The sequence below is a fragment of the Candoia aspera genome, chromosome 5, assembly GCF_035149785.1.
Source record: "Candoia aspera isolate rCanAsp1 chromosome 5, rCanAsp1.hap2, whole genome shotgun sequence".
NCBI classification, from domain to species: Eukaryota; Metazoa; Chordata; class Lepidosauria; order Squamata; family Boidae; genus Candoia; species Candoia aspera.
In genome coordinates this window covers 97240708-97256735 of record NC_086157.1, presented here as the reverse complement: position 1 = coordinate 97256735, position 16028 = coordinate 97240708, and the positions used below count along the sequence as shown (strand labels likewise).

At 43.4% G+C, this 16028-nt stretch overlaps 1 protein-coding gene across 1 annotated transcript in view; it reads right to left on the bottom strand.

Moving 5' to 3' along the window:
* Positions 1–15693, bottom strand: part of CENPJ (centromere protein J) — a 226330-nt gene extending 210637 nt beyond the window's left edge. Inside the window, exons 1-6 of the mRNA XM_063305802.1 lie at positions 15596–15693; positions 11676–12098; positions 6430–6553; positions 5277–5561; positions 1580–1718; positions 131–236 (exon numbers count right to left, since the gene is read on the bottom strand). Coding sequence (XP_063161872.1) covers positions 131–236; positions 1580–1718; positions 5277–5561; positions 6430–6553; positions 11676–12098 — 1077 coding nt within the window. The 5' untranslated portion in view covers positions 15596–15693. The remainder of the gene's footprint in view (positions 1–130; positions 237–1579; positions 1719–5276; positions 5562–6429; positions 6554–11675; positions 12099–15595) is intronic.
* Positions 15694–16028: the final 335 nt, after the last annotated feature.

Here is a 16028-nt window from a genome sequence, read left to right as displayed (position 1 = left end):
ATCTGTTATTTTTTTATTATCAAAATAATCTCTTGGAATTCCAATTTGCTAAAATCTGTACAACATCTACATGAAAAAAAATATTCTCACATTATGAAACTGGCACATTTTGTATACTGTGACTATTAACCTTGAGATTTCCTTTGTCATTCAACCTCTGTTCTTCCAAACGTATCTGCTCTTCTAGAAATTCCTCAAATGTTTGCTTTCTCTCTTGCATACTAGTAGGAATAGGCCTGTTTCAAGAAAATCAAAACATTGTTACAATTTTGTATATTCTTCTTTTTGTATTTAATTGAAAAAAATTAGATCCTGCAGCACAATAATAGTATCTTAATATATCCAACACTATTGCCTGTTTTAGTATTTTCACCTTTTGCCACTTATATGATGTTACACTTTCCTGTACTACATATCTACTATAGTTAGACCTTTTATGTTTGCCTTTCCATCAGAAATAGATATTAATATGCCAGCTTTGGTTGGTATACTAACTCTACCCTTTCCTGTTTAAAGGCAGCCTAGCTACAGTTGTCCATGTGCTGGTCATTCGTATTTAGACTGCTGTCATGTGCTATATGAGGAGCTATCCATGTGCTTGGTTCAGAGGATGCAGCAATATGGTGGCCAGATTGCTGAGTGGGGCCCTTGGCCATATACTACCTGTTGAAGCAATGAGTTGCTTATCCAGGTTCAGAGTGTTGATTATGATGTTCAAGGCCCTTAACAATCTAAACAAATTGGGACCAGAGTATCTATCAAATCACCACCACCACAGTCATTAAGGACCCTGCTATATGTATTAACTGACCATTTGCCAATGGGTAGGCCTTCTCTGTGATAATGCCCATGCTCTGGAATGTCCCCCCCCTGAAATTTGGGTGGCATCTCCTCTAACATTTGGATGCCTGTTGAAAAGTCATCCTCAGCCCAGGCATTCCTGATACAAATGTTGGAAGAATTCCCCTGCCTTTATTTTAATTAATATTGTAATTGTTTCATATTATATATTTTATTGCTGTTTTAATTGTAAATTGCTTTGAAATGCTGAGGCATAAGAAATGGTATATAAATATATTAAACAATAATAACTAATAATAATATGTTTAGAACTTCCTTGATCTCTTTTTAAAACTTGGTGTTACATTGACCACTTTCCACAATAGGTATCCATCCTATTATCTGTATAAATGAAGAAATGCAAGTGAAGACTATTCTTGCCCTGATATTTACTGCCCTGATAGTTTGAAATACTTTCTCAAGAGACATAAAGATTCTGGAGTCAGACTAGGATATATTCAAAATAGTACTACTGAGCTTCTTAGTAATAGTATTCAAATTCTCCCCACCATTTTATAAACTAAATTTCAGTGAGATTATCCTTCTGAAATTCTGCTTTTTTAAAGTTCTATAATCCTGCAGACCTAGCCCACTGGAATTTTTTTTCCAGGCAGATAATAATCTTGCTGTGCCATTTTTTCAGCTTCAACTAAAATAAATACAATCAAACTTAGTAAGCTTAATTGCTTTTAGACTTTTTTTTCTCAGCATTTGTATCCCTGCACTTTTACTTCTTTACCTTTCCTCTGCATTAACATCTTCTGGACACTTCTCTGCAGTCAGATTTTTAGAGGCCTCTGTGTTCCTTTGATCTTCACAATCGCTGTCACCTTCTATACTGCCTTGTAGACTTTGTTCTGGAGATTGTTTATTTCTTCCTACAAAAGAAAAATTATGCATTGTTCCTCCCCACTGTCCTTTTATATACAGAGGTATTTCTTGTGCAAGCTTTGCCAGGAAAGCAGTGAGTTTGCCCTTCTAGCTGAGATTGCCTTGATTTTCCTCTCTTCCAGCTTTTTTTAAAATTAACTTTATTTTGCTTAGAAAACAAATCAAACCACAATTATAGGGTGAGCAACATATGACTTGGCAATAGATAATAACGGTAAAAACACAGAGAGTAAAAGACAGCAGTTAAAATTTTAAAATATCACAGCAGAATTAACAGACGTATTAAAAAGGTCTAAGAACAAATCAAGACTCCAACAAAAATTTTTGTATATACTGGGGTAAACAAAAAGAATTTGGCCTATTATGTTTTGCAAAAAGAATAACTCTTTCCCAGATTAAATCAAAGTAACTTTTCTAGTATATCCCAACATCTCCCATTATTGGCATTAATGGGGAAGGAGGTGGAACTAATTTTTTTCCCCAATATTTCCAAATCCTCAGTCAAGAAACCTGTTAATACATGTTGGATTTACTTACCTTTGAAGTAAAGACAGAGCAGTGTACAACCTCAAATATTTTTTAAAAATTTCACCCTACTCTTCATTCAAAGGACTTCAAATTTGGCTTGCATTAGAACAAAGGAAATTGTCTCTTCCTACAATCTTACAGTCTAACATACAGACCACGAAGATAAAAAAAAATACACACAATTCTGTCTCATGCTGAAAAGTCCAGATTTTTTAATTGGACCATTTCTCTCATCCATATTCTGAAAGACAGAAATTAAACTACTTGTTGCTCCTTTGAGAATGTAGCATTACTTTATAGAAATTCTTTTAAGGGAATCAATTTGTCACATAGATTAAACAGGAGATCCACTGGCTTCCTAAGATCCCGCATATGACTAGTGCAATTTAATATCCGTAAAAAACAAACGTTTACCCAATTATTCAGTGTAAATAAAAGCATTCACCAAAAGTTCCAGATCATTTCAAATTAAGCTTAGTTGGTCTTAGACAAGCCACTAGTTCTCTTAGCTTATCACATATGCAGTATAGAAGCACTGAAAGCAATTCTGCAAATGTTCTTTTAAATGTGAAGTACATTTCAATGTTAAAACACATTATTGAAAGTAGTTATTGGCAAATCCAGACATACAGACTCCAAAAGAGTACAGGGCATGTTCTACCTTTGCACCCTACATGCATACTAGGGTGTGTGTAGAACCTGCTTCTGGCATGTTTGTGTAGATGTGGAAGGGAGGACAGAAGGAAGAACCTTCTATATAAGATCTCATGCATGCAAGGAAATAGAAGATCATGCCCACTAAATTATTACTGAGGTTGAGGGAGAAAATGAGTTTGGATTGAGAAACTTAATAAAAATAATTAACATTTTGACTAGCCTTAATTGCTAATTTAAAAAAAAATCCTCCCCAGGAATTGGAATGAATTTCTTAAGAAAGATGAAGTGAATTCTTATCAAGAATCTGAACATTTCCAAGGCCCCAAGCTCACCATATCCCCCCACCTAGCTCCAAGCAGTATAGAGAAGGATATGGAAGGCATTTCCTTATGTTGAAATTTGGAAAGACTCTGAAATAAGGGAAAGCTTCTCACTGTTTTTGACTCTTCAATGTTAAACCTAGAAAAATTTCCATGTTCTTCAAGCTCAGGGGAAACACTGGGATCTCTCGGTAAGAGAGAAAAACATACTCTCTAATGGTAAGCAAATTTCTGTACTATTTTTATATTATACCAACAATCTTCAGCAAAGGATCGTTACCTTGTCGTGGTGCTGGAGCTTGAGCACCTCAGTGATGCCATGAGCTAAACCGAGAAGGGCCACCTAAGACGGGAAGGTCATGACAGAGAGGTCAGACTAAACGCAATCCCTGGGGAAGGTAATGGCAACCCACCCCAGTATTCTTGCCATGAAAACTAAATGGATCAGTACAACCAGAGATATGTTGGTATACCATCGGAAGATGAGACCCCCAGGTCGGAAGATGGTCAAAATGCTACTGGGGAGGAACAGAGGATGAGTTCAACTAGCCCCAGACGTGATGACGCAGCTAGCTCAAAGCCGAAAGGACGGCTAGCAGCCGACGGTGCTGGTGGTGAACGGCGAATCCGATGTTCTAAGGATCAACATGCCATTGGAACCTGGAATGTAAGATCTATGAGCCAGGGCAAATTGGATGTGGTTATTGGGGAGATGTCAAGATTAAAGATAGACATTTTGGGCATCAGTGAACTGAAATGGACTGGAATGGGCCACTTCACATCAAATGACCACCAGATCTACTACTGTGGACAAGAGGACCACAGAAGAAATGGAGTAGCCTTCATAATTAATAGTAAAGTGGCTAAAGCAGTGCTCGGATACAATCCAAAAAACGACAGAATGATCTCAATTCGAATTCAGGGCAAGCCATCTAACATCACAGTGATCCAAATAGACGCCCCAACCACAGATGCTGAAGAAGCTGAAGTAGAGCAGTTCTATGAGGATCTGCAGCACCTACTGGACAACACGCCTAAAAGAGATGTCATTTTCATCACGGGAGACTGGAATGCTAAGGTGGGCAGTCAAATGACACCTGGAATTACAGGTAAGTATGGCCTGGGAGAACAAAACGAAGCAGGACATAGACTGATAGAATTTTGCCAAGACAACTCACTCTGCATAACAAACACTCTCTTCCAACAACCACTTTGATGGCTGAAAGTGAAAAGGAACTGAGGAGCCTTATGATAAAGGTGAAAGAAGAAAGTGCAAAAGCTGGCTTGCAGCTAAACCTCAAAAAAACTAAGATGATGGCAATCAGCTTGATTGATAACTGGCAAATAGAGGGAGAAAATGTAGAAGCAGTGAAAGACTTTATATTTCTAGGTGCGAAGATTACTGCAGATGCTGACTGCAGTCAGGAAATCAGAAGACGCTTAATCCTTGGGAGAAGAGCAATGACAAATCTCGATAAAATAGTTAAAAGCAGAGACATCACACTGACAACAAAGGTCCACATAGTTAAAGCAATGGTGTTCCCCGTAGTAACATATGGCTGCGAGAGCTGGACCATAAGGAAGGCTGAGAGAAGGAAGATCAATGCTTTGGAACTGTGGTGTTGGAGGAAGATTCTGAGAGTGCCTTGGACTGCAAGAAGTTCAAACCAGTCCATCCTCCAGGAAATAAGGCCAGACTGCTCACTTGAGGGAATGATATGAAAGGCAAAACTGAAATACTTTGGCCACATAATGAGAAGACAGGACACCCTGGAGAAGATGCTGATGCTAGGGAGAGTGGAAGGCAAAAGGAAGAGGGGCTGACTAAGGGCAAGGTGGATGGATGATATTCTAGAGGTGACGGACCCGTCCCTGGGGGAGCTGGGGGTGTTGACGACCGACAGGAAGTTCTGGCGTGGGCTGGTCCATGAAGTCACGAAGAGTCGGAAGCGACTGAATGAATAAACAGCAATAATCCTAATTCAGGTTGACCTGTGTTAGAAACGCATATATTTTAGTTAGGATAAAGGTTTGCTTTACCTGAAATAGTCATTTGGTCTTCAAGTTTCAATTCATTCTTCCCTTTCAAAGAACTGTCTAAAGACTGCTTCTTACAAAAAGCATCTGCAGAATTATTTTTCTTCAATATGTGGTCATTGTTGAAATTTTGTAAATAATCTCTTTGTTCCACAGGAGAAGAAATATGAGATGTACTGTTCCAATCAGTGTTGTCTCTACTGTGACACAGTGGAAAGTAAGGGACGGGGGACAGACAAACTGATCCAGCATAGTTCTGGGTTCCATCCTCTTCGATTGCAGGAGAGCCTTTTATTTAAACACAAAATGACAGACAGTATATTAACTTGTGGAAAACTAGAGTATTCACCTTTTCCATTCCCTTCTGCATTTATAATCAAGAAAAGCCTGAAACTCTTAATACTTTGTAACTCTACAGATATGTATTTTGAACTACCTGTATAGTTGGAGGAGGTAGAAGAATAAGCCTGAAAACCTTGGGCTGAGAATTTTTCGCATTTTCATTCATGTATCTCTTACCCTTATTTGTTTAAATATTTTAAAAAATACAAATGTACCATTTTCCAGTATTCATAACTAACACTGGACTATAAGAATATTTATTTCAGAAGTCTGAACACAGCTCAGCCATTTATTCTGATTTACAAAAGCCTTGATAAGTCTCCTGTTTTTACAGCCTGCTAAGTATGTTAAATGTGTCTCAAATTTTCCATGCCTCTTTAAAAAGAAGATCTATTGTAGTTTTGTAAGAAGGGTATGGTTTAATAACATGAATTCTATGCATGAAATGCAATCTGAAAGTTCAAATATCTAGAATTTGTTATGTTTAAAAACAGGAGGCTATGAGTCTTAGCAGCACCCATAAAATGTCTCTCTAATTAAGGTTTTGGAGGAGGGCCATAGGATGCTTAAACAGTGATATAGTAAAGGGAGAATTACACACTGCTAAGGGTGTCTTTAAAAAAGGAGACGACGCAATATCAATCTTCCAAAAATCTTTAGCAAGATAGATATTTCTTAATTCAGATGATTGCTGATCAACTAGGCAGCAAGAAAAATGGATTTTATCAGCTATCTCAAAACACAAAAAACCATGTATAAAATGAACCTCTGAATCTCTAGTAAACATTTTAAAGCTATATCAGTACTCACTCACCAGTATGTTCTTGCTGCTCCTCAACCATGGAAAGTAGATGTTGTTGCTCTTCCATTAATCTGTGAATTTGCTCCATTTGTTGCCTTCTCAGAAGTTCCTTCTTGTGGTGTTGCAGTTCTTTGAGCTTTTTGAGTATAATCGGGCAAATTTATTCTTAGACCTTACATATGGGACTAATTAGCTAATACAGTAAATAGAATAGTTTTCAGAAAAATAAGAATATACTTTAATGTATATTGGATATCCTTGGAATGGATATCCAAGATGGCAACAGGACACCAGGCACCGCTCTAAGGTAAGAGATTCCCGAAGTTTTTTGGAATCGCTACCCCCAATGCTGTCCTCATGAGTGGTATGTCTGGGGGGGGAGATTGGAAAAGCTTGGGCCCCATACCTGTGATGTGGAAGAGCGGTGAAAGCCCCCTGGACAGAACGGCGTGAACGGCGCTGAACGGGAGGAGGAAGCAGGGAACAGCAGCCTGGGCCCTGACTGCATCTCAACGGCTACAGCAGCGGTGGCATCTCCAACAGCACTTTTTGTGCTGAATGTTTTCCTGGGCCAGAGTTTTCCCCTTGCCCCCTGTGAGGACGGACTGTGAGGACGTGCTGGGGGAGGGGAGACCTGGATGACGCAGCGGCGAGCCCTAGCCCACCAGACAGGCCCTGTGCAGCACGGTGCAGCGGGAGGCAAGCCCCAGCAAATTCTGGGGTGAGGATCGGCCCCAGTGCTGGAATGAGCCCTGGACGGGCCCCAGCGTAGTGGATTGGCCCCAGCATGAGGACGTGGTCCAATTCCACCCTCGGCATGGCAGGCAGGCCCCGCGCATCGCAAGAGTGAGCCCTGGTGAACTCCGGGGTGGAAGATCAACCCCATTGCAGGGACAAGTCCCTGGGGAATCCTGGCACAATAGACAGGCCTTGCATAGCAGGGAAGTGAGTTCCAGAGGTGGTGGTAGATCGACAGACCAGTGTTGGAGACGAGGGGAGTCCATCTGGCCAGGCATCCCCTGGGGGCGCTGCTTAGGATCCTTCGGACAGCTGGTTTTATGGAGAGACTTCTTGAGATCTCTAGTCCTCCATATCAGCAACAACGCCGTGGGGAGGCGGGATTGTTGGAGGCCTCTGACTCTTAGACTGGATGGAAATTTTTGGAGTAGCTGGACGCTGTAGGATGTGAGACCTGAATTACGGCTTGGCTTGGCTATCCCCTCCCAATTCTCCTAATTCGTTCAATAGTTAGATCCGGCAAGGATTAATAGGGTCCCTCCAATGTGAATGCTGAATGCCCCGACGTGTGAGAGACGAGGGGGAGTCCAGGTGTAAATGTGGTGTGTTAGAGCACTCACCCCCTGAGTGAGAGACAGGGGGTGGGGGGTAGCAGATGGGATGCCCCTGTTGTCCAGTGAGAGAAGCGTGGGGGGCATAGTGAGTCTATGGGTGGTGGTTGGGCCTGCCAGTGCCAAGAGCTAGAGCTGGTGCATTGGGGGCCCACCATCCCCTTGAGGTTGTTGGTATGTGTGCATGGTTGTAGGAAAGGATGGAGGGATTCCTATTTCAAACCAGGAACTTTAGTGGTCCAGGACTGGAGGCAGCTGGACTGGAAGATCCTGGGGGAGGTAGGGCAGGACACTTTATCGAGGTGGTGACAGGCAGGGGATGTGATGACAGAAGTTGGAGGTGAGTCATCACAGAAGACGACACCCCAGGTGTTTGTTACCTGTAGCGTGTTCTGACCCTCCATGCTTAAACCTAGGCCCTGGACAACAGTCCTGTGGGGGCCCTGGCCTCCGGCTGCTGCTTCTTAATGCCAAGTCAGTTAGCAACAAGGCCCCCCTCATATGCGACCTGATCACAGAGGTGGGGGCAGACCTGGCGTGTATTACCGAAACCTGGCTGGGCCCTGAAGGAGGAGTGGCTTTGTCAGAGAAGTGCCAGGTCGGGTTTCGGGTGTGGCACCAGCTGAGATGCCAGGGCAGGGGAGGAGGGGTGGCAGTCATCATCAGAGAGTCTCTGGTGGCCTTCAGGGGCCCTGCTCCACAAGTAACTGGTTGTGAGACCCTGTTCTTCAAGTTGGGTGCCCGAGAGCAGTTGGGAGTGTTGCTGCTGTACCAGCCTCCCTGCTGCGTGGCAACCTCCCTGCCTGAGCTGCTGGAGGGTCTCGGGGTTGGCGGTGGAGTTCCCCAGACATATGGTTCTGGGGGACTTCAATCTGCCGTCCCTGGGGCGGGCCTCGGAGGCAGCCCGGGAGTTCATGGCCACCATGGCAGCCATGGGCCTGATTCAGTTATTCAGGACCCAACTCAAAGCAGTGGCCTCACACCAGACTTAGTTTTTTTGTCTGAGCAGTGGCAATGTGATCTGAGGAGAGAGTTACATCTTTCCCCTTTGTCATAGTCAGATCACGCCCTGGTGGCCCTGAGTTTCTCCTATGCCACGCCCCTCTGCAGGGAGGCAGGACCTATTTGATCGGCCCGCCCCGGTGACTAATGGACCCAGTGCGGTTTCAGAGGGAGTTGGGGTTATACCCGAGGACTTGTGCACGGTCCAGCGGAGGCCCTGGCCACTGCCTGGAGTAGGGAGGTGGCCAGGGCCTTGGAATGGATCACGCCTGTGCAGCCTCTCTTATCCCATCAAACCCGACACTCCCCGTGGTTCAGAGAGGAGCTGAGGGTTCTGAAGAGGATTAAGAGACGCCTGGAGCGCCGCTGGAGAAAGATGAAGACTGAACCTGACCGGACACAAGCTAGAGCCACAATTAAAGCCTACCTTGTGGCGGTAAGAGCGGCGAAACGTCAGTATTTCTCTGCTCTTATTCCATCTGCAGAATGCTGCCTGGCAGCCCTGTTTAGGATTACCCGATCCCTGTTGGGGAAAGGGGATCCAGAAAATCATCTACAGGGCTGTGCGGAGGAATTTTCAGGGCATCTGCAGAATAAAATCGCTCAGATGCACTCTAAGTTGGACTCCAAGCATGAGACAGGGTCTGTGGAGATGCCTGGGGAACGTACTTACCCAGATATCTGGGAACAGTTTCATCCTGTTGGACCTGAGGAAGTGGACAAGATTCTCCAGACTGTAAATGCCACCACCTGTCAATTAGATCCATGTCCCTCCTGGCTGGTGAAGGCAGCTCGGAAGGTGACTTACGGTTGGGTCCAGTTGATGATAAATACATCCTTGCAGAAGGGGGTGTTTCCAGTGGCTTTTAAGGAGGTGCTGGTGTACCCCCTCATCAAGAAACCATCACTGGACCCTACTTTCCTGGATAATTTTCGTCCAGTCTCCCATCTCCCCTTTATGGGGAAGGTGGTTGAGAAGGTGGTGGCATTGCAGCTCCAGAAGATCCTGGAGGAAGTGGATTATCTAGACCCCTTTCAGTCAGGTTTCAGACCCGGATATGGAACGGAAACAGCATTGGTCAACTTATGGATGATCTCTGGCAGGAGCGGGATGGTGGCAATGCATCCATCCTAGCTCTCCCTGATCTCTCAGCGGCCTTCGATACCATTGACCATGGTATCCTGTTGGGTCGGCTCAGGGAGTTGGGGGTGGGTGGCGTAGTTTTGCGCTGGTTCACCTCCTTTCCCCAGGGCCGGTCCCAGTCGGTGTTAGTGAGGAGAGGTCAGGCCCACGGCCTCTCCTCTGTGGGGTGCCACAGGGTTCAGTACTCTCTCCCCTCCTATTTAACATCTACATGAAACCGCTGGGTGAGATCATCCGTCCCCATGGGGTGAGGTATCATCAGTATGCCGATGATACTCAGTTATACATCTCCATCCGGGGGAAGTAAGTGATGCTGTGGCTGCCCTTTCCAGGTGCCTGGGGGCTGTTGGGGTCTGGATGGGGAACAACAGGCTTCAGCTGAACCCTGGTAAGATGGAGTGGCTGTGGGTTAACAACCCCTCAGCTCCTAGGAATTTGCCATCTTTAGTTCTGGATGGGATTGCACTGCCCCAGACAGACTCGGTGCGTAACTTGGGGGTCCTCTTGGACTCACAACTCCTGCTCGAAGGGCAGGTGGCAGTTGTGGCCAGAAGGGCCTTTGCACAACTTCGTGTTGTGCACCAGTTACACCCCTTCCTGGAACAAGAGGCCCTTTGAACGGTCACTCACGCCGTGGTCATCTCTACAACACGCTCTACATGGGGCTACACTTGAAGAGGATCTGGAAGCTTCAGTTGGTTCAAAATGCGGCTGTGCGAACAGTGATGAGTGCTCCGAGATCAGCACACTTAACACCCTTACTGCGCGAGCTGCATTGGGTTCCAGTTTGCTTCGGGGTCCAATTCAAGGTGTTGGTTATCACCTTTAAAGCCCTACATGGTATGGGTCCAGGTTACCTGCGGGACCGTCTCACCACCATTACATCAGCCCGTCCCACCCGATTGTGCAGAGAGGGCATGTTGCGGACCCCGTCTGCAAGAGAATTCCATCTGGCGGGGTCCAGGAGGCGGGCCTTCTCTGCAACAGCTCCCGCCCTTTGGAACATCCTTCCCCCAGAAGTGAAGTTAGCCCCCTCCCTCCTGGACTTCAGAAAACATCTGAAGACCTGGTTTTGTTGCCTTGCCTGGAATAGGGAGGGGAAGAGCTATTCTTGGGGCTGGTTGATTCCCTAGTTATGCGGGGACCAGTTTTATGCCCTTATGGTTTGAATTAGATCCACCGTGGCTTGGATTTTATTGCATTTTATGCTGACTGATTAATGATTGTATTTATGATTTTATTGAAATTTTAATTGTTTTTATTGTGAACCACCCATCTCCCCCGTGTGGGGGAGATGGGTGGGGATAAAAAAATGGGTAATTAAATAAATAAATACCACCCAGAGTCATTTGTTGAGATAGGTGGTGAAGAAATGTGATAGATAGATAGATAGATAGATAGATAGATAGATAGATAGATAGATAGATAGATACAATTCTTTCACTGAAGGCTAAGCACAAGTACCATCTGACTTGTGCAATTTCTAGATTAGAGTTTAGCATTAAAACAGGCAAGAAAGTCTGGATTTGTTACTGGTTGATAAGTACCAGATTGAAATTCAAATGAAGCAGCAACCTATCTCCCCAGATTTAGCAGGAGCAGAGAAACTATAACAGCAGATAAAGAAGTTGGTTCATGAAGGTTTCCTTGGTGAAAGGATAGAGCTATTTACCTGTTACCTCTCAGAAGGGGAAGGAGTTTTCATAAGGAAGAGTATTTTTAATCTGTCTAAAAGAAATACATAGTCATCTAGTGATTTTTACCTGCTCCAGCTTTTGTAAGAGTAATTCAGTGCAGCATCCTTCATCCAGATCATCTGATTGATCAGAACCAGGTTCAGTTTCTATGGCTGTCCACTGGGCTGGAACATCTTTACCCATTAACATTTGTTCCTTGTTAGATGCTGAAGTTGAAAAAAGCGTTTTGGAGGAGTCCACTTTTTCCTCATAAGAACTTTTAGGCTCCAGTGTTTGCTCTTTATGCATAGTGTCTTCACTTACAGAAATGCTACTTGAGCTGTACAACAAATTAACACCATGACCTGGTGGGACATTTTCAGTACCAATTGCTCTGGTGGTTTTCGAACGAGGGAAAGCAGGATTTAGTATGACTCCAGCACGGGCAGCATTAGACATCCAGTGTGAAATCAAGTTTTCTTCCCAATTCAAATCTGTTGAGGTGGCCATCTGGAAAATTAAAACAACAGTCCAACCGTAAGTTATCTGTGTTGCAGGAAAGCTTGAGAGATCTGATGTCTCATATTCAGTCCCTGAATCATTTAAAAAAGAAAATAAAAATACTCTATTATTCATATACAGGTAGTCCTCGACCTATGACAGCAATTGGGACCAGAATTTCCATCACTACACCATGCGATTGTAAAGCATTAACCATATCGCTTAGCGTTGGCAATCCCTGCAATCCCAGTTGCTGTCATTAACCGAATCCCATACTGTTAGGCAAGGCAGCTTCCTGCTATCTTCCCACAACTAGAATCAGTGGGGAAGCCAACATTAAGTTGCAAGTCCCAGGTCTGCAGGCAGGTAAATGGCTGCTGCCGGGTAGGGAAGGGAGTGAGGTGTGTGTGGGGGAGGGTCAGGGCAGGTGTGTGAGAGGCGCAGCATGGCACAGGGAGGGTGTGCAAGGGTGCATGAGAGGCAGGTTGGGTTTACAAGGGTGTGAGGGAGGGTCAGGGAGGTGCAAGGGGATGCCTGAGGCGCCGCATGGGTTGGGCGTGGTGCATGAGAGGCACAGCATGGGTCAGGTCAGGTGCGAGGATGTGCACAAGAGGCACAGTGCAGGTTGGGGAGGGTGCACAAGAGGGTTCATGAGAGGCACCGAACAAGTCAGGGAGGATGTGTGTGGGGTGCGCCATGGGTTGGGGAGGTTGCACGGGGGTGCATGATTGGCTGGTGTGGCACAAGTGCAGAGGGGCTGGGGGAAGGTGTGCAGGTGGGGGAGACTTCCCCCAGCGACTTGCAACCTTCCCTGCCAGCTTCCCCATTGACTTTCTGGGGAGGCCAGCAGGGAAGGTTGCAAATGGTGATCATGTGATCACAGGCTGCTTGGCAATCAGCCGTAAGTGCGAACCCAGGTCGCAATCACATGACCACAGGGGTGCTGGGATGACCAGAACTCCAAGGACCGGTAATAACTACCATTCATTCAGTGCCATTATAACTTGGAACGGTCGCTGACCGAATGGTCGTAGGTCGAGGATTACCTGTAGCAGAATCTACTTAGGTATGTAAAAAGCTTGATCCTGTAATTATAGATATATAACATTAGAAGCGCTGAGCTACAAAATCATTTTCTCACCCTTATCTGTGTTTAAGGGATATACCATAACTGAAATTAACAATGTCTAAAGTTTCCTGCTTATTTAGGACTACTGACCAGGTTAAAAGTCAAAAGATCCCATCTGTTGGAATGTTAAGATCTACTGAAACTCTATCTGTATTTGTATTTACTGGATACTTGGACAAGTACTTGTTTTTGGTCCAGTCTTCACTTTGTAATACTATTACTTTCTGGGTCCAGGGACTACATGGAACTCAATGGTGATATAATGATGTTTGTGTGCCAATTCTTAGTTGTTGTGCCAGTATTCAGCAAGAAATTATTCAACTGATGCTTGGCAATTCTTGAGGTAGAATGAGGCTCTGGTGATTTATCTAAGAAACTACATGTGGATTCACAATAACCTGCTCCATTATACAAAGCAAAGCAAAAAAGCTTGTTAAAGGATCTAGATCAATACCACCACCATTAGAGAAAAAAAGATATGAAAAAATTAGTTCATACAGAACAATGGGATTTTTGAAAAGCAATCAAGACTTTGCTTTTTTCAGTAAGCCTTCAAGATCTGATGTATATAAATCTGTCCCCTCCTGCAGAAGAACTGTGTGTATTTGAACTGGTTGTTCCCTGGTGCTTGGGATAATTTGATTATATGATTTTTTAAAATTAAGTTTTTATTTAAGTATGTAAGCCACTCAGAGTCATATAAACCTAGAAAAATAAACAACTACATAAATATTAATGTACCAATTAAATAATTTTTCAGTTTCTTGGACCATATTTGATCAGGCTAATGAGGGCTGCTCCCTCTTTTGATGGAAAGATCATTTTACAGTAATTAACTGACAAATGTTTTAAAAATCTATTTATATTTGTATTTTTTAATTATCTGGATACCAGGTTTATTTATTTACAGTATATGTATGCCACCCACTCTTTTGGTTCTAGATGGCTTACAGTAAAAAAAACTTAAATATTTATTTATGAAACACCTATAAAGCGTATAAAAAACATATGAAAATATGAAAACATGACCAATCTCACATTGATAATTAAACAATCAACCCATATTGTTATCCTGCTGGTGTGAGGCAGACCTTACTGTTTCTGCATTTCACAATTACCCTGACAGAATTCAACAGAACCTTGCTCCGCATTCTGATTTAGGCAGCTTTCGTAAACTAAAAATATTTTCTGTGTTGCTTCTGTATTTTTATTTATAAATCTCCAGCAGTTTGTAGTGCTTTTTCCCCCTTTTTATTAAGTTGTTGTAAATCTTGTTTATTGTTATGTATCATTTCAATACAGTGATGTTTATATAATATGATTAAAGATTATTAACATTCTACTATTTAGATAGCTTAGAGTATTGAGAAGAGAGAAGAGAAAGAAAAATATTCTATCAACACTAGTTACAATTTAGGATGTCTGTGTTCTAAGCACAAAATTATTTGGCCTTTTCATACTCAAGTTGAGTATAACATTGAAAAAAGAAACACTACAACGCACATCAAAGTATTTATTGTATAATTGGGGTTAACTTAATATTAACATCTGTTTTATTGTTTTTTGATTATGTGCCATCAAGTTGTTTTCGACTCCTAGCAACCACATAGATATTCTATCATGATCTTAACCTGTTCTTTGAAGTCTCCCAATGGTGCACTCATCACCACTGTAACTGAGTCATTAACTATAATTATTAAAAATAATTATTAAATTATTAAATTATCAATATTAAATTATTAAATAAAAATAATTATTTGTTAATTGTATTGTTACTATATGTATACACACACACGCGTGCTAATGAAAGGAAAAATAGATAAATGGAACTAATTTAACAAAAATTAAATACATCTGCTAATTTGCATTTTTTTAAACATAGAAAAATAGGATACAAGTGTCAGCCCATAAGCTTGATATGCGCCCAGGTAAGCCATAAACCTCTCAAACTCCGGTGTTTCCAAGGGTAATGGAGTCCCAACTCCAGGAATTCTCCAGCTGAGATTATGTTATATTCCCGATACATTTGGATGGCACCGCTCCACCCGCCCCGAACTGCCTGTCTGACCCAATCTCAACAGGGATCGCGCCAAGGATGCCAACATATTCATTAGGTAGCCTTTTGCCTTCTTCATAAAAACTGTACTCAGCGGGTGTGAGAACAAGGAAAGAAGGGAGACAGGCGGCACAATAAACACAACGTTACGGCGGGGCTTCTGGCCCAGAGGCGGCCTCAGAATCTAAGTAACATTGAGTGAATTCGTCGTCACAACCGTTTCCCCCAAACACTGAACACAAATGTATCTTGGTGAAAGAGAGCACAAGAAACACGGACTACAACAGCCTCCATAACCAGGCCCTCAGTCTCCTCGCTCACCTCGCTCGACCTCCAACCACTCTCGGCAGGGAAGCGCCAACAGTCAGACCCTTTACAAACCTACCGCCACCCTCGAAGCAACCAGCGCCACAGGCTGAAGAATAGGGAGCGCAGAGCATTCTGGGAGTCGTAGTTCACCGTGGGGTCACTGTTCTACGAAGCAAGCCAGCTGCTGGTAACTGACTACAACTCCCAGGACATTTCGGGAAAACGTTACGTGACATCATGGCTCTTGGCCTACCTTAGTGGCAGTTAAAGGGAGAGGTGGAGTCCCTCCCTCTGAGGGAAAGGGTAGCTCTACGTATACAGTGTTTTAACCATCCCCACCACCACATTAATAAGCTTTAAAGTGAGGAAATAATTTCACTGCATAATGTAGAAGTAAAAAAGATTTTTTTTAAAAAAACCAGAAAAATAATGTGGTAGTCTGTCA